At 35.8% G+C, this 19,662-nt stretch overlaps 1 protein-coding gene across 2 annotated transcripts in view; it reads right to left on the bottom strand.

Moving 5' to 3' along the window:
• The window catches only part of XPO4 (exportin 4), a 116,338-nt gene that overhangs the window by 28,450 nt on the left and 68,226 nt on the right, over window positions 1-19,662 (bottom strand). For both annotated transcript variants that reach the window (XM_037527353.2, XM_037527355.2), the window contains exon 9: window positions 19,416-19,590. In XM_037527353.2, coding sequence (XP_037383250.1) covers window positions 19,416-19,590 — 175 coding nt within the window. The remainder of the gene's footprint in view (window positions 1-19,415; window positions 19,591-19,662) is intronic.

Genomic DNA, 19,662 nt, shown 5'->3' with positions numbered 1-19,662 from the left:
CATTCCAAGACCTTCAACTTCAAATTTTCAAAAAATCAAACACTTATGTACAGATAGCTTATATATATTTTTAAGATTGCTCTTTATATCTCAAGATTGCTATATATCAAGATTGCTCTTTTTTCTAATCTGGATTTTCTACTTTATTTAATTCTAGTTGTGTTTTACACATTTTCAAAGATTATTTCATTTTAAAAGCTTCTGGTTGTTTTTTTTATAAGCCACAAGAAATCTTGTATGAAACAAAAATAAAGTACTCTCTCTCTCCAACATACTTTCAACTGCTGTCTTTCTTCTTTCTCTCTAGGACATGCCCAATCTTCTAAAGTCTGTCTATTTCACGGTAAAGGAGCATGGTAAAAGAGCAGCCTTATGCAGAACAACACACCACTTGAAGGGTTAACATTGAAATTTACTTACAAATTTCAACAAGAGTCACATAGTGGTTTATATATCAGAATATTTGCTGTAGCATTACATAAAAATAGTGCAAATAAATTTAATAAATCATTCCCCTAATTTTTTACATTAAAAACCATGATTGCAATTATCAAATGATGTAAGAAAATGCCTGCAGGGGCCTCCCCAGTGGCGCAAGGATTTAAGATGCAACCTAGGAAGCAATCCGCAGCAGCTGCAGCACCTGTTCGATCCCCAGCCAGGGACCGCAGCAGACCTCTCCTGACTCGCCCGATGCTCCCCTCAGCATTGTATTTCAGTCAGTCTGCCTGTTCTGTTCCCCATTCTGTCTCTGGTGAATCCGCTCACCCCTCCACACCTCTGGCCTGTACCCCAGTTCTTGTATGCATAAATAAATCTTTTTTTAAAAAAAGAAAATGCTTGTAATAATACAAAAAATTAATTCCTTTGTTTTTATCTAAGTGTAATTTATATGCATTCAAATCTGGAAAAAACTACACCAAAACAAATTTCAGAAGGTAAAACTATAAGTGATTTGTTTTACTTCTAATTTTTTCTTCTCTCAAATTATTTTTAAAAACCAGTCCCTAATCAGGTGGAACAGGGTATTATACTGCTCTGTGTAAATAACAAGAAATGGGATTTTTGGATAATTTTAATTTTATGTACTATTTGAGTTATTTTTACGATGAGCATATACTGCTATACCATTTCACATAAAATTGTATTTTGAAGTGATAATCACAAAATTGAAATTATGTGAAGGAAACAACAGAACTTAGAAACTCACAAGAAATGGACACAATCCTAGAAAAAAAAATCTAACCTGGTATTTGGATCAAGAAAAAATGAAAATCTGATTACTCACAAAATGAATCATTTAAAATTTTTAGTTTAAATTTTTCTTTTAAAGAAAACAGCAAGTAGGTATAGTAATTTATAAGTGAGATCTACTAAGCTAAACAAGACAAATAAAAAACAAAAACAACCCGTCTTACACGAACTGATACAAAGATTGAGAACAAGTTGGAGTGAAACTAGTATAATTCTGGTATCAAACAAATCTGCATAAAAGATTATGATACACAATGATGAAGTTGAATCTAAACTCAAAAATGTGAGGGTATTATGTTAGAAAAACCTATTAAGGTAATTTATCTCATTAACACATTAAGCAGAAATGCATTTAGTAAGTCAATAGTTTTTTTTAAAAAAAACCTATTAGCAATTGTCATAAAGGATAGCTCAAAATTCTGTACTCAACATTATTCCTAATGATAAAACAGAAAAGGTTATCTTCTACTATCATCTGTACCTAAGTCTACAAATTTAAAAAATGTATTATACAATAAGAAATACAAATTGTGAAGACTGAAAATAACCCAAACTGTCATTCTTCACATATAATCTGATTACCTACAGATGATGGAAGACACTAAAGACAAATTATTACAATCAATGAGAATTTTGAAAGGTTAATAAATAACATATCAATATACAAACACTAACTACATTTCTGTGCCAGTAGTAATCTGAAAAATAAGATTTAAAAAGGATCTCATTTACAGTAGCAACAAAATATAAGGTATGCAAAGATACAGAAATAGAAGAAAGAAAAATTTGTTTCTTATTTGAAAGATAATACAACCAAAATTCATACTGAAAAATACCACACTTATAGAGTTAAAGTAGTGGAGATGTCCATTCTTTACAAACTAAAAATTCCTGTAATTCCAAGCACAATGCAACTTGATAAACTGATGAAACTTTCATGGAAGAATAAAGAACCAAATATACCCAAGACTCTTCTGAAGAACTGGGAGGGTATGTAGAGACTATGTGACCTATTATTATCTGGGCATCCCTTTAGGAGTGCAAGCTATAGATGTGCAGAATCAGAAAAAAACTAAACAAGGGAAAAGTGATTCAAGAATTCAGGAAAGGGCTTCCCCGGTGGAGCAAGGGGTTAAGCACTATGAAAGGTCTCAGCACTATGAAGTAATTCCTAGCCACTGCAGCACAAGTTCGATCACTGGCCAGGGAGGTGACCCACGTGGCACAGCAGACCTCTCCTGTTTCGCCCATTGCCCTCCTCAGCAGTCTATTTCAATAGATCTGCCTATTCTGCTCCCTGCTCTGTCTCTAGCAAATCCTCTCACCCTCCCCACACCCCTGGCCTATACCCAGCTCTTGTAGGCATAAATAAATACATCTTAAAAAATAAATAAGTAGGGCCTCCCTGATGACGCAAGGGGAAGCTATCCGCAGCTACTGCAGCATGAGTTTGATCTGCGGCCAGGGAGCTACCTGGCGCAGCAGACCTCTCCTGACTGGCCTGCTGCTCCCCTCAGCAGTCAATCTGCCTGTTCTATTCCCCATTCTGTCTCTGGTGAATCTTCTCACCCTCCACACCTCTGGCCTGTACCCCAGTTCTTTTATGCATAAATAAATAAATCTTAAAAAAATTAAAAATAAATAAGTAGATAAATAATTCAGGGAAGACTCACTTATATGTAAAAACTAGATATATGACCGCAATAGTCATGCAAATCATTAAGAAATGATGGGGGCATTCAAAAAATGTTGCTGGAAAATCTGTTATCCACATGAAAAATTACAATTGGATCACCTCTTGACACTATATACAAATCAAATTTTTAAATGGTAGTCATAAAAAGCAAACTTTCAAACCATTAGAAGAAATCAAAAGAAAGGAAGAGAAAGAGTAATGCAAATCAAATGACTGATAGTTCAGCTACACTAAGATGAAGAACATTTGTTCATCAAAACATACAATAAATTTCATAAGCAATATGGTATCTAGGGTTGGATCCTGGAACATAAAAGACATATGCAGAAAACTAGTGAAATACAAATAAAACCTACAGTTAATAATGTACTACTATTAATTTCTTAGTACCATGGCAATGTAAGATGATACTGTTAGGGGAAACTATGTAAGTTATATGGGAATTCTCTGTAATATTTTTTACCTTTCAAGTCTAAAATGATCCTAAATTATTTTTTAAAATGCTATAAGGTAAAGAGAGGAGACATAAAACCAGAGAGTAAATCTGCAATACCAATAACTGACCAAAAAAGTGAGTACTGTGATGGTGAGGCTATGGATCAACAAAAACTCAGCCCCTAATGGGTGAACAGCAAATTGGACGAATCTCTTAATCAAAGTATTGGAAACTATCTTGCAAAACTGAACATCTATATAGCCTAACATCCAAAAATTCCATTCCTAGATTGAGACCTTAGAAAATCTCACAAATGTGTGCTAGAAAACAAATAAAAGAATGTTTAACATTGTAAAGGCAAAAAAACAGGAGACTCAAAATTCCATTTTCAGCAGAAAGGAAAAATAAATCGTGGCACAATATTAACATTTTATAAGGATATATAAAAATAATCAGAAATTTTAAAGCAAGGGAATGATAAAATTCAGATAGTGGTCACCTCTGTTCTGGAGTTGGAAAGAGCAGATCTAGGGAGATGGAACTGGGAGGAAGATAAGACTGACAAACCGGGTGCTGATAATGTTCTTGAGGTGGGGCACCACGGGTTTTTACTCGTGGTCACTTAATGTTTTCGGAAGACATGTTATTGTGGGTATATTTTTTGGTCTATATCAAACATGATGTAATAAATCACATATGGTGGTTTTGTGGATTAAAGGGTATATAATGATCAAATACAGTACTAAAATGACCAAGCACAGTGTTTAATTTATTATTAGCAGCAAAAGTCATTTCATTCCTTCATCAAAAATGTATTAAATATTAAAACCTAAGCACCAGAATACAAAGATGAGTAAAGTCAGTTTTTTAAGTCTAAATACTTTGTCTTGCCAAAATAAATGGACTAGTAACATATCTAAGAGGAATTTATAGAATAGCATCCTCTGACATCCAGTGTCTAAGAGGAAAAAACAAGACATTTTTAAGAACTATCTTTGTTATTTTTTGGAACATATCAATGCACTCTTATCATGGTTTAATTACTTACATACAGAAAAGCACAAATAAATTATGAAAGCTTTATAAGCCATTTCATTATTGAAATAGCATTTCAATAATTCAACTATCTCTCCTATAAAGCCCTGACATGAAACAAAACAGAAGATCACAGGCATATTGTAAAAGTCCTTTATTCATTGGCTAGTGATTTAAAAGAACTGGAAACTTTTGAAAGAAAGAAACAACAAAAACCTTCTGGATACTATATAAACATCTCATGAAGGAAAGTGTGAGAAATTTAGTGATGACAATTGACAACTAAATTTTTCAGTCTAAGCACACAGAACAGAAACTGAACTGAGTGCTCTTTCTTAATACCTTGGCCCTACTCCATGGCCACTCTGGCCAACACCCAGCAGGCAAGCCAAAGCACGTGCACAGAGATAATGAAAGAGTCCAAGGTAGACACAATGTGCTCACAGTCTGGGCATAGTCAGGCCTGCTGCCAGAATGGCTTTGGAAAGCAGCTTAGAGCTTATGAGACTACTTGACCCCACTTTACTTAATTTGGGAATGAAGGGTGGAGAAGGTAATCAAAATAACATTTGTATTTCAACACCCATAATTAACTTGGAAATATACAGAGTGAATCTCTAGCTCTTCAATCATAGAAAAAAATCTGCTTTTATGCAGCGTATGTGAATATATAAAACAACACATTAATTTTTATGAAAATGTTTCCAAATGAAGCTTTGGAAGGAAAAATTTTAGTATATGAATCTGATCCTTTTTGCAATACTGAATTGAATTTCAGAAATTTAAATCTAACATCACTATTTGAATCCTAGTGTATCATATACTAGGAAAAAGAAAAACTATAGAGAGAAGGGTCAGGGATTAAGGTGGGGTAGGGGAGCAAGAGATGAATAAGCAGGTATTTAGGGTAGTGAAATTTCTGTGTTATGATGTCATTAATACCCTTGTCAAAACCCACAGAACATATAACATCAAGAGTGAACTCTATAAACTGTGAATTTTGAATGATAATGCTGTATCAATGCTGGTTCATCAACAGAATTATTCAATCAGAATTAAATAAATAAAACACTGGAATTATTTTTTAATATTTCTTTTAATAAGAATTTATATTTAAGATATAATAGTAACCAGTTTTCTTCCAAATATCCTGATTGAGCTAAACTGACTACTAGTATTCAAAATAAGAATACCTTAAATGTGTAAGATTTTTAAAAAACTCCCATGCATCTACTTTATTACTCTTCTTTGATCTTTCAAGCAGTGGAAATGAATGTGCATAATGGGGCTGACAGTTGTTTTGTTCTCTACAGTTCCATCCATTTATACTTTCTTGGGGCCATCTTGGGTGGAGAGGCTAACAAACCTTAATAAAAATCTCACCTTTCCATGAGTTTAGGTGCAAGGCAGACTATGAATTTGCATTGTACTGACAGCAACATTCCAGAAAGTAAAATACTTCCTTTGTTCTTATCACTGAAATTTCTCTTCTAGTTAGTTATTTGCATACAGAAATGCAACAGACATTAGTACACTGATTTGTTGCCTTCCACTATACTGTACTGATCTACCATTTCTTTTTTTAGTTTTTCTTTTTTTAGTGGACACTTTAGGGTTTTCTACATATATAAAATCATATTATCTGCAGATAATGATAAGTTTTACTTCTTTCCCAATTTCGAGTCCTTTTATATTTTCCCCTTGCCTCTCTGCTCTAGTTAGGAATTCCAATACTGTGTTGAATCGTGGTCAGAGTAAACATATTTGTCATGTACTGATCTTTTAGAAAAAGATTTCAGTTTCTCACCTTTAACATTGGCAATGAATTTGGCAAATATAGCCTTTATTATGTTAAGCTATGTTCCTTCTAACCACATTTTACTGAGTTTTAAAATCATAAATGGGTGTTGGATCTTATCAAATTCCTTATCTGCATCTATTGATATGACCAAATGATTTTTCAATCCTTTTGTTAATATGGTGAATTACAATGATTTAATCTGCATGTATTGAAACATCCTCACATCCCAGGAATAAATTTCAATTCATCATGAATATCTTGGAATATGGTTTGCTAAAATTTTGTGGAGGGAGCCTCCCTGGTGGTGCAAGGGATTAAGACGCAGCACTATGAAGCTATCCAAAGCCACTGCAGTATGAGTTCAATCCCTGGCCAGGAAGGTGACTCACATGGTGCAGCAGACCTTTCCTGTCTCGCCAACTGCTCCCCTCAGCAGTGTATTTCAGTAGATTTGCCTGTTCTGCGCCCCACTCTATCCCTGGTGAATCCTCTCACCCCCTGCATCTCTGGCCTGCACCTGCTTTCATATACATAAATAAATCTTTAAAGAAAATAAAATTTTGTGGAGGATGTTTGCATCTGTGTTCACCAGAGATATTGGTCTAATTTTCCATTTTTTATAATGGCTTTGACTGCTTTTGGGAACAGAGTATTACTGGCCTCACAGAATGTGTCTGGGAACATTCCTTCTTCGTCAATTCATTGCAAATATTTGAGGAAGATAGGTATTAGTCCTCTTGAAGGATTGGTAGAACTTATTTGTGAAAACATATGGTCCTGGGCTTTTGTTTTTTGGATAATGACTGATTACCGTTTCAATTTCTTCTGTTGTAATTGTCTGTAAAGGCTTTCTATTTCTTTCTCATTCAGTCTTGGAAGGTTATGTGCTTCTAAGAACATGACCACCTCTTGCAGATTTTCCTGTTTCTTGGTACATGGATGCTCCGAGTAGTCTCTAATTTCCTCTGAATTTCAAGGATGTCTGTTGTAACATCTCTTTCATTTCAGATTCTATCAGGTTTCTCTCCTTTTTTCTTCGTGAATCTAACTAGGCTTACTTTTTTAAAGGTACAGCTTTTGATTTCTTTATGTTTTTAACAGTCCTTATGATTTACATTTTATTTCCTCTCTAATTTTTATTAATTCCTTCATTCAACTGGCCCCTTGTTTAATTTGTTCTTCTTTTTCTAATTCCATAAGGCATAAGGTTAGCTTGAGTTATTTCTTGATGTGGGCATGTATCCTTCCTTAGTATTCTTTTTGCTGTATCCCATACGTTCTGGCAGCCTGTTTCTTCATTTTCATTAGCCTCCAGGTATTTTTATATTTTCCTCTGATTCACTCCAAAAGTCATTCAGTGGAATATTATTGTTTCCACAAGGTTTTGCCTGTTTTCTTTATGTGGTTGATTTCTAGTTTGAGGGGAGCAGTAGTTTGAATACCATGTCATCAGACAATATGCTTGATAGGATTTTCAATCTTCACGCATTAATTGACACTTGCTTTGTGACTAAGCACACAGTCTAACTTCAAGAATGTGCCTTGTGCACTGAGAAGAATATGTACTCTGCTTATTGGGGATGTAGTGCCTTATAAATATCTAAGAAGCCCATCTGCTGTATTCCTTCATTTAAGGTAACTGTTTTTTGTTGATTTTCTAACTGGTTGGCCTGTCCACTAATGTAAGTGGGATACTGAAATCCCCCACTATTATTGTGTTACAGCTAATGTCTGTATTTACGTTTATTAATAGTTGTCTCATACATTTTGGTGTTCCTTCATTTGGTGAAAATATATTGGTGTTACATCTTCCTAATGTGTTGATACCTTAATAACTACATAATGTCTATCACTCTGTCTAGTTACCTTTTTACTTGGAAGTTTATTTTATCTAATATAAGTATGGCTGTCACTACAAAACGTTTTTAGGGACCCATTTTCTTGTAGGATTGTTTTCCAAGCATTCATTGTGAGCCTGTGCTTATCTTTAAAACTCAGGTTTGCCCCCATTTCATCTCACTCTCTTCTTCCACCTGGGCCCTTAAAGCACTATTATCTTTGAGTTCACTAACTCAATTCTGCATTTGATCTATTTCCATATCTTTCTTTTAGTTTTTAAACCTCATTTATTGTGTTTTTGCTTCCTGAATTTGTTATTTTCTGACTTAAAGTTTAAACTTCCACCTTCTGTTCACTGATTTTTTTTAAGCTCATGATTTGTTTTTCCAATTTTGTTTAGCTTTGCTGAGTTCTCTTGAATTTATATTACTTGGCTTTCTGAGTTCTGTTGTGTTACACTGACTTGAATTTTCTTCTATGCATCACTTTGAATTGTTATAGTAATTCTGAACACACTAATAGGGAGATACAGTATTACATCATTTTGTGTTTGGATTCTAGAGTGTTATTCTTAACTTGCAATGCTATGTTCATTTGATCTTGTATTTTCATGTGCTGTATTTTTTTCTCTGCCTATTTTGCTACACGAGATCTTCTTATTCTGCTATTATTTTAAATATCTTTAGCAGTTGGGCCTCCCTCGCTCAGGTGTTAAAGTCTCAGTGCTATCAAGCTATCGTCAGCCACTGTGGCATGAGTTCGATCCCTGGGCAGAGAGCTACCCACATGGCACAACAGACCTCTCCTATCTCATCCACTGCTCCCCTCGGCAGTGTATTTCAGTAGATCTTTCTGTTCTGTTTCCCACTCTGTCTCTGGTGAATCCTCTCACCTCCCACTCCCACCCCCTGCACCTCTGCCTACACCCCAGTTCTTGAATGGATAAATAAATAAAAATAAATCTTTAAATATCTTTAGCAGTAACTTAAAAAGTTATTTTTTATTTTTCCCACAGGAGGTAGCATGGATTATTTTCGTCTTTGCTGGTTTCTGTACATACTGTGTTCTATTATGTATGTTAGTTTGGTGGGGATGCGTATTGGTAGAATCCAAACATCAGTATGGATGAGCTGGCCTGGGGCTGGCACCCGTTTATGGCACCCCTGATATCCCTCCCCTCTGGAGCCTGGGGTGAGAGATTCGCAGTCCCTGTGCTCACACTTTGCCTTACCAGGCAAGCACCAGGAAGTGGGAATAAAGAGTGTAGGTCAGAATGCTTGCTCTGTTATTATCTCTACCAGGTACCCAAACTTTGGGAACCACCCCAGCTCCTTCACAAGGCTTGCCTCCCCTTTGAACATATGTGTCTCTATACAAACACTGTTCCCCCTTCCACAAGTGTTCTGGCTATCTGACAGCTGTGCCACCAGTATCCTCTAGTCCAGACCACAACTTCCTGGTCCTCCTCGCCACACATTTCTTATTCTATGTAGTGTGACTCTCTTCAGTGTTGACCCTGTGGAAGGCTTCACTAGTCTCAGCTGTCCAAAGGATAATCAGTCAATTATCCTTTCCCAATCCATGGAACGGTCTCCTGGACCTGTGTTGCTCAAGCTCACTGCTCCAACAGCTGCAACTAGTGTGGGGCAGACCCTGTTGCTGGCTCCCACAGCTGGTGGCTGGAAATTGGGCTCCTGCAGTTGGTGGCTGGCAGCTGGGAGCAGGACCTCCTATGGATGCTGTTCCTAAAGTGCACTGCAGTTCTGTTTTAACTTCAGTAATTGACATTCTGCTGTGGTCTAGTTGACAGTGAAACAATGAGCAAGCCTGCATTTCACCCTGCTGGCATCTTGCTACTCTCAATTGTAAATGAATTGTGTTCTTAATTTCTGTTTCTTCTAATTCACTGTTTGCATATAGTAATCCAACAGATTTTTGAGTTGATTTTTAATTGCGACTTTAACTTATTATCTCTATTAGGCTTTTTCCCCTTTTTGGTAGAATCTTCGGTGTCTCTGTATATTGTCATGCTACCTATGAATAGTTATAGTTTCACTTCTTCTCCATTTTGGGTTCTTTATATGTCTTTTTATGCAGGATTGTTCTACCTAGAACTTCTAATATATATTCAACAGTAGTGGTAACAGTACAAATCCTTGTCTTGTTTCTAATAAGCAATGCTTTCAGTTTACCTGTGAGTATGATGTTTGCTATGGGTTTGTCTTATATAACCTTTACTATGTTGAGGTATGTTCTTTTTATTCCCATTTTATTAAGGGTTTTTATCATGAATGTTGACTTATCAAATGCTTTTACCATAACTATTGAAATGGTCATGTGATTTTTATCTTTTTTGTTGATGTGATGAATGACAGTGATTGATTACCATATGTTGACCCAGCCCTGCATCCCTGGAATAAAACCCACTTGGGCATGATGGATTACTCTCAATATACCGGATTCAATTTGCCGTATGTTTTTCAAGATTTTTAAAGATTTTCATCAGAGATATTGGTCTATAATATTCTTTTCTTGAACTGTTCTTGGTTTGTTTGAGGATCAAGGTAATTGGGAAATGTGTCTGGGAGCTTTCACCTCTCCTCAGCTTTGGAAAGGATTTGATAATGACAAGTATTAGATCTTCTTGAAGGTTTGTCAGAATTCAGTAGTGGGTTCTTGTTCTTAGGGGTCCTTTAGATTGTTTTCCCATTCTGAGTATGTGACTGGTCTGTTCAAGCTATTTATTTCATAGGAAGGGTGTATGAATCTAAAAATGTGTTCATTTCCAGATCATTCTGTTTATTACATAATGTTTATTATGTATTATTATTATTATTCTGTTTATTACATAATGTCCACAGTAGATTCCTGTAATCCTTTACATTTCCATAACATCCATTTGTAATTTTACTGCTTTCATTACTGGCTTTTTTTTTTTTTGGGGGGGGGGATGCTTTTCTTCTTCTCTTAGTGACCTAAAAGTTCTTCTATTTCATTTATCCTTTCTAAGAAGCAGCTCTTGGTTTCCTTGATATTCGGTGTCATCTTTTTTTCGTATCTCTTTCATTGAGTTTCACGTTAATTTTGAGTATTCCTTTTCTCATACTTACTTTTGGTTTCTTTTCCTAGTTTCCTCAGATACAAAGTTACATTGCTTGAGGTTTTTCTTCTTTATTGATGTGGGCCTATATGATTACGTACTTTCATCTTAATACCGCTTTTAGAACATTTCAGTCTGGAAGTTTGTCTACTAATTTTCATTGGTCCCCAGAAACTTTTTTAATTTCTGCTTTGATTTCTTCATTGATCCAGGAGCTATTCAAAAGCACTGCTTAATTTCCACATGTTTTGTTTTTTCCTAGTCTGTGAAGTGTTTGTGTGTGGTTGATTTCTAGCTTTATCACACTGTGATCAGAAAGGATGCTTGATATAATTTCCATTTTAGTATAAATTTTTGAGGCATGTTGTATCCCAACACATATGGTCTATCTTTTAAAAGGTCTCATGTGTGCCTTTGAGAAGAATGTGTATTCATTTCCTTTGGAATGGAAGGTTCTATAAATGACTATCAAGTCAACTTATCAATATCTTCATGTAAGGTCCTTATTTCCTTGTTTACTTTCTGTCTGGATGATCAGTGGTGTGTTTAGATCTCCTGCTGTAACTGCATGACTATGAATATATATTTTAGTGTTACCTGTGTCAGGTGTGTTATTGGGCTGTTGAAAAAGTCATGAGCTATTTTTTCTATGCTTTTCAAAGATCATTTTTTTTATATAAAGAACAAAGATCAATGATATAGTGCCCATTTTGTTTGATAAGCTTTTGCCATCTTTCAGTGAGCTTCCTAATTCCTTGTTCATAGAAGGAACTGTTTTTATTGGTGAAAATCTAAACAAGATGCTGATTTACAGCCTCAACTGAACTGAACATCATACCACCCAAGGAGTTTTAAAGAGAGCAAAACAAGTGCAAGTCAGATGGCGCAAAGTCAGGTGAGTATGACGGACGTGGCAACACATCTCATCCAAGCTCCAATAATTTTTGATGGGTTATCAAACTCACATGTGATCTTGTGTTGTGATGGAACACAACTCCTTTATGATTAACAAGCTCTGGATGCTTCTAGATGATGGATTTGTTCAAACTGTCCTACTGCCAACAGTACACGCTGGGACTGATTGTCTGGTTCTTTGGCACGAGCTTGAAAAACACACCTTTAAAATCCTACCACACTGAGAACATAATTTTTCTCTGATGAATATCTGCTTTATGGCATTTGAGGCAAATCATTAAGTTGGGACCAAAACTGTTTGCACACCACATTGTTGTAAACAATCCACTTCTCATCACCAGTTATCAGTCACTTCAAAAAAAGATCGTTTTCCTCACATTTAAGGAGCATATTGTCTATGTTCACATGCGCCATCAAATGAACTTTTTGAGTTCATGAGAAACTCAAATATTGAGCTTGCTTCTGTATCCCAGCTTTTTCAGGTGGCCATGAATGCTTGAATGATGGATGTTCAATGTTTCTGCATCTCTCATGTCATGTGATGTGGATTTTTTATTGGAACCCAGCCACCTCAGCAGGGGGAACCAACAGGAGCACTGGGGTTCTTTCACCCTGCTGCTCCACAAGTCAGTTGTGATAGTTGCTCCTCAGAGCTCAGTAACTGCCGTTTTATAATGGACCAATCAAACTTGTGGGAGAAAGAGGACATAAGCGAGGGTTAAAGGGAGCTGAGAGAGCCCCCAAAGAGAGACTATACCAACCCTGGGAGGAAGCAGAAAGAAGAGGAAGACTGTTCCTGGCCTCCAAAGAAAGAGGAAAAGAAGCATCCAGCAGCTGCCCTCTAAGGAGGGAAGAGAAACCAAAGGTCTCTGTCAGAAACTGGGCTTCTGGTCCTGTCTCTGATTTTGCCTGAAAGGAGCACCAAAGGCCCTGGGCCTGGTGTCTCAAAGAGCTGTTTGCTGTTGGTATAGCCCAACTCACAAAGAGCTATTAACACTGGTCTCTGACATTTCCTCTCTCTGAGGGACCAGTAGTGACCATCACTATTGGCCAGTGCTGTTCAGCACGCATGGTGACCACTGATGACCATCACTGATCTGGACGAGGTAGCCGCCATTTGTGGATATACTAAGCTCTTTCTTACCCATTTATAAAATAAACCCCATGGTTGTTCCTGGGGCCTGTGGTCTCCTGAGATTGTACACATGGTGAGAACCCACAGACAGTGACCTGTCTTCTTATCAGGCACTGTCCTTTGCTAGGCTATAGCCCACAGGCCCCCATTGTGTGGGCAGTATATTGCTCTAACCCTTGGTTTTGGTTTTTGGCCTTTTGGGGCTTTTTGGTGTCTCTCTGGTCTCAGAGCCCGGGCAGGGGGGTGGCCGTTCCATCCTTCCATCTGGCCTCCTGCCTCGTTGGCCTTTTGTGGCCCTGTCTACCCATTTCAGTTTGACTTGAATAATGCCATTATTTTGTCATCATCAACCCTGGTGGATCTCCCTGACAGAGGTGCATCACTGAGATCAAAATAACCAGCACAGGGCCTCCCCTGGTGGTAACAGCGGTTGAGCGCTGGGTTGCGAATCTGCCCGCAACCTCTGAAGCACCGGTTCAATCCGCGGGCCGCAGGTGAGTGGTACCAACTGGTGCGACAGACCTCTCCTGCCGCACCCGCTGCTCCCCTCAGCAGTATATTTCAACGGTCTGCCTGTTCTGTTCCCCGCTCTGGCTCTGGTGAATCCTCTCACCGTCCCATGCTTCTGACTGTACCCAGTGCTTGTATAAATAAATAAAAATAAATCTTTAAAAAAAAAAAATCACCAGCACAGAATTTCATGAGCCATCAATGGCACTGGTGTTCTTGGAGAACACTGTAACCATAAACTTTACACTAGCTTGATGCATGTTTTTCCATTTATGGAAGTAAAATATGGTGAAAATACAGAGTGTGTTATTCAATCTTTAACTTGTAAAATCACCCAAAGCTCAACCAAATTGCTCAATTTTTTTTTTAGAATGAAGCTAGAACTGTCAACTGTCAAATGACTAGCAATAACATAGATGTGAATGACTCTAATGCTTCCAAAAATGAACGCATGCCATCTGCTGCAAAAATGCATGACTTTTTCAACAACACAAATAATGATGACAGTAACATCAAAGAGTACTAATCTTTATTCCTAATTACCTTTTGGCCAAAGTCTAATTTATAAGATATAAGAACAGTTCCTTGTTTCTTTTTGTTTCTCTGTTATTGGTATAAAATACTCTGCTCAATGTATTCACTTTGAATCTAGTCTTTAGCTGTAAATCTGGTTTCTTAAATACATACTATATCTGGCTCATGCGTTTTTATCCAATTCCGTTTCTTTTGATTGGTTGCGTTTGAGCATTCCCATTTAAAGTGATTACTGATAAGTGAGTATTATTTGCTGTTATTATTTATGATTGTTTTCTTTTTCTGTTGTATCTTTTTCCACATGTTTCTATCAGTTTTCCCTCTGGCTGGATTTTCTTGGTGGTTCTCAGTCTTTTTAATTTCTTCTTCTAAGTCCCTTTATACTAGATTTTTATTTTGTGATTACCATTGAGTACTGCATCCTAGCTTCTCTATCTAAAATAGTCTTTTAGCTGCTGGCATTGATTTACTGTCATTTAACTGCACAGATTTTGTCTTTTTCTGCCTCCCCTTCAAAGTTTTTCTCTCTTACTATCCTTGTTTATAGTTCTAATTCTGTGTTACCACTTATTATTTTGGTTAAGGTTTTCTGTTACTTTGTCTATTCATGTAGAACTCTTTTAGTGTATCTTGTAGGGCAGGTTTAGTGGTAGTATATACGCCATTAGTTGCTGTTTGGGAAAGTATTTCTCCATCATCCTTGAAAGATAATATTGGAAACATCAATTATTTTTGGCTGAGTTTTCAACTTTTAATAAATAATTCATTCCACTCTCTCTTAGCACTGCGTGTACTTGTTGAAAGAGCCAATGAAGGTTTAATCAAGTTCCCTTTGATTAATATTCTTTTTCTCCCCAAGTCTTTGATAGTTTTCTTTATTTGTGACTTTTGATAATATGACAATGATGTGTGTTGGTGAAGGTTGTTTTACATTTAAAATTGGATGTTCTTTCAGCTTCTTGAACTTCCAGGTTTGAAAAGTTTTTAGCAACTCTACTCTTTCTCTCTTCACCTTCTAAATACCCAGTATCTTATATTTCCTCTTTTAATGGAGTGTGACATTTCTTAGAGTTTATTCATTTCTTCTAAATCTTGTTTTTCTCCTTTCACTTGGGTCATTTGTGTATTTGTATCTTCAACTTCTAAAATTCTCTCTTCAGATAGCTTACACCTTACATATTTAATTTTATTTCATTTGGTTCTTTTTAAAATATGTTCAATCTCTTTACTGAAGTATTCATTTTGTTCCTGAATCTCTTCCTGAGTTCCTCTACCTATCGTTATGTGTTTCTCTGTTCTTATAGATTTTCACTGAGCTGTCGTAAAATTATTATTCTATGATCATTGTCTGCTAGGTCCTCAAATTCTGTGTCCTTTATGTTTTCTGGGTGTTTATTCATCTCTCTCAATTTTTCCATGTTGTATTCAGATACGCTTGGTCTCCTAATGTATTGTATTACTTTACTTGCTTATTTCAGCTGGAGTGCTGAAATTGTTTATTTTGGCTTAACTTGTTTATCTTCTTTGTTTAAGGTGTCAACTACTGAGGGAGAAAGGGAGGGAATGCTGGAATCTAGAGACTTGGTATTAATCTCGTGAGGAGGGAGGGTTAATCTAATCAGAGCTATTTGCATACCCTTTAATTTCCTTACTCTGTACAGCAAAAGCTATTCAATGCTTTTTTTTTTAAATCTAATCAGAGCTATTTGCACACCCTTTAATCTCCTTACTCTGTACAGCAAAAGCTATTCAATGCGTCATAAAGCCCTGATTCTAGAACTCTATCTCCTTGTCATTCTTATTCCTATAGCCAGGTGGTGAGGGTCTTGGCTCAGGGAACATAGGACTTAGTGTGAATTCTGGCAAAGGGTGCCAGGTGCTTGAGGCAGGCCTTGTGTGGACCACTGGATGCTTGGTGCCAATCCTGGCAAGGGTATTGTGGGGTTTGTGTGGAGTCTCCAGTGTTAGACAGAGATTACAAATCCCTCCTGGTATAAAATGTATACCTGATCTCTCTCAACACTCCCTCAAGGAATGGGGAGGGGGACTCCCCTTCCCAGGTGGCTGGCAGCTCAATTTGAGTTAACTGAACTCAATGAGTGTATACACCTGTAAGCAGTTCTCTGCTCACCTATTGAGATTCACCATGCAAGGTCTATGCATGGTCCCTCGCATGCTGGGTCAGGTGGTATGGCCACAGATCTGTCTGCAACTCCCTCACAGTAAGCTGCTCAGCACCACTGACAAGTCATGAACCTTGGAGTACAATGTGTGTTTTGGTTTCCTGTTACTAGAGTGAACTGTTGATATTTTCTGTGGTCAAAATATAGTTTATAGTTGTATTTAGAAGAGATGTTAATTGGAATCTCCTATTTTGTCATACAGTTTATGGATCTAGAATTGCTCTTTCTAAGCACTGACTTTTCAGTGTATTGCAGGTTGAAGGTTAGTCACAAGACTCTTTACACATAGGTTAAAGTCACCAAACAAGGACATATACTATCATGAACACACATTTGTACCATGTATTTTCTTCCTGTGACGATGTTTTTTGCTTATTGCTGCAAAATAATCACCATCTGATACACATTTGTTAAAAGGAGACTAGTACTGCTAAATAGGTACAGTTCTTAAAAAAATTTTTTTCACAGTAAAACAAAAGTATGTATGCTGTATCTACTTCCCTATTGAGAAAAGAAAGTCCTTTAAAATTAAAGAAACACAAAATTATAAAGAAAACAAATATTAAAATTATTGGTTTACATAAAACAACAAGATTCAAGACCTGGTCTTACTTGGTAAGATAGTTTAGACAATGCTATCATAAGGTTCACTTTTATCATTATTATTCTATATTTTATTGTGCACACCTTACAGGTAATTTTCACATAGCTAACCCACCACATAATATATCACAAGAAATCATTATGCTGATTATACTAGATACCTATGAAATGTCATGGATAAAAAAGGTTAAGCAATTTGCTCAAAATCCTGTAGTTTATTATTACTTGGCCGAGGACTACACTGGCTCCTTCCAAAGTTCATTATCCCACATTGACTGCCACAGCAATGTTTTTATTTTAAATGAAAAGATAATTTCTTTAGATTTTTTCCCAACTCAGTCCAACAACTATGCATTATGTACTAGCACAACAATCACTGTGTGCCCAAGGCAACATAAGATGTGCCCTGGGAAGTTCGACATTGGTTTGGCTAATTTGCTCATGTACCTTGGTATTAGCTGTACACTGCCAAGGTCCCCTTCCCCAGAACACACAAGATATAATGAAAACCATGTAAGGCTGATACGACATTTAAGACATTGTTTAGTCTTTTGGTGACTCATACAGGGATCTCCTTTTTAGCCCTCAACTTCAGCAACATTACTGTTCACTGGGAGTAATGCAAAGCTTCAAGATATACTCCTCCCTGAATTTTCAATAGGTAGCAATTTTTTTAAGAACATTAAAAATTGATATCAGAAACAAATTAAGAAAATTTAATTAACTGAATAATTATATAAAACTTATTTGATACATTATAGCTAGAGGACGATTTCTTATGAAACAAGCATAATACATAAACACTTCTCTGAAGAGTATCTAGGCTTTCCAACATTTCCATGTCACACTTTCATAGAAAAAATGTCTTCCCAGTTGTCAGTATGCTAGTCAAATAAAATAAATTCTGAACTTAAAAACCACAAGCCAAAAATGTAATATGACTTCTAAAAGTTCTTCTTTAAAATCTTTAGGAACATTCTTAACTCACAAACAGAAATTAAAAGGTGTATTCTAAATATATAGCCAACACGCTATTTAATCCTCTTGGTTTAGAAGAGAAAACAACCAAGGCAAGGGGCAGGAGGGACTAAATATAGTAAAAATCACCTTAAATGAAACCTGGTTGACTTAGAATTTGTGACATTTGGAAGGGGCTTAAGTATACCTTAAATACTTATCTGGATTTGCAAGCTTAGAACATAAATTTTTACCCTGAGAAATTAAAATCCTATATATGATAAGTTTAGATTTCTATCTCTATTACCTACTTTTTTCCAACACATAAATATCTTCCTAACCTGCTTCCTTTCTTCATCAAGTCATTGAAGTGTCCAATTACATAAAGACCATTATTCCCAAGTCCTTCAATCTCTGAACACATCTAAAAGGGTATGTAAATTTCATACATGTTGCCATAACCTTTCCCCAAACAAAATACATCAGAATTTAACACAAAATTCAAACAGATTATCTGCAAATATTCCTTTTACCCTTACAAAAATCCTTGAAAAAGATGTACCTTAATTTAATCCTCTGGCAACTCATGCACAGGCCCCCTTTTAGCCATCAAACTCATAAAAAGAAAAATTAGTTTCACGAACTAATTACTTTGTAGGAAAAATTCAATTATTTCCCATGATGAATGTAGTTATTCATAATACTGTTACAAACTCAAACTGTATTGTCAAGGGTTTTAGCAATCTAAACTAAATGAAATATTTGGAATATAAAAATCTGGTTCAATTGTGCATTTGAAAATTTGTATCCAAAACATCTGTAGAAGTCCTTAGTCTTATCTTTATAGTAAATTAACTTCTACTAAGGTAAACTATTAAAACATACTACTAATAAAAGAGCACACTCAAAAAAATTACTTTGACTGGTTAGAATTATTTGAATCAAAGTATATTTACCTAATTTTCAAAGAAGTCCAAAAATTTAAAACTCTCAGAAAATATGTAAAATTATTCATAATCAAAAAAATTATTCAAAAAAGTTATTCAAAAAATTCATAACTTTGTGAGCCACCTCACAAAGTTAGCAGCACACTTTAAACTTTGTGTTTTTTTGTTAAAATGAGTTCTTAATATACTTCTTAATATTAGCATTTCATTCTGTTTCCTATATTCAGGTACTAAATTATCTCAGTTAAAATACTAAGATCAATAAATTTAATCCAATAAAGTAATTTTAATCAAAAAAATTTTGTCACGATCCCAAACACAGATTGAAAAAAATAATAATTTGCACATATCAACAAAAATGCAATTTTAAGAAATTCTTGCACTCACTTAAATAATTGTCGGGAAAAATGCTCCCAAGGTACAGCACATTAGCTTATGAAACCAGACATAATTTTAGAATAGTCACTTACCACTTCTTCCAATGCAGCACTTCGCCCAAAAGAACAAGTGAGGTGTGTAAGGCAGTTAACAAAAGAGGAGAAAAGTTCATTTGGAATGGCAGTTAAAACATTTCGAGGGAACACAGTTATTAAGTTGCTGATAATGCTGGAGATTCCCACAGCTTCAGAATCTTCTATTTCAATTCTAAAAATCAAGTAATGAGCATTATTAAATGATGATTGAAGAAATTATAACAACTAATTTCTAAACATGGAA

This window comes from Talpa occidentalis, unplaced genomic scaffold (assembly GCF_014898055.3).
Source record: "Talpa occidentalis isolate TD23 unplaced genomic scaffold, MPIMG_talOcc4v2.1 talOcc4.5, whole genome shotgun sequence".
Classification (NCBI taxonomy): Eukaryota; Metazoa; Chordata; class Mammalia; order Eulipotyphla; family Talpidae; genus Talpa; species Talpa occidentalis.
Note: the sequence above shows the minus strand (reverse complement) of the source record. Positions and strands in the feature narration are given on the sequence as shown.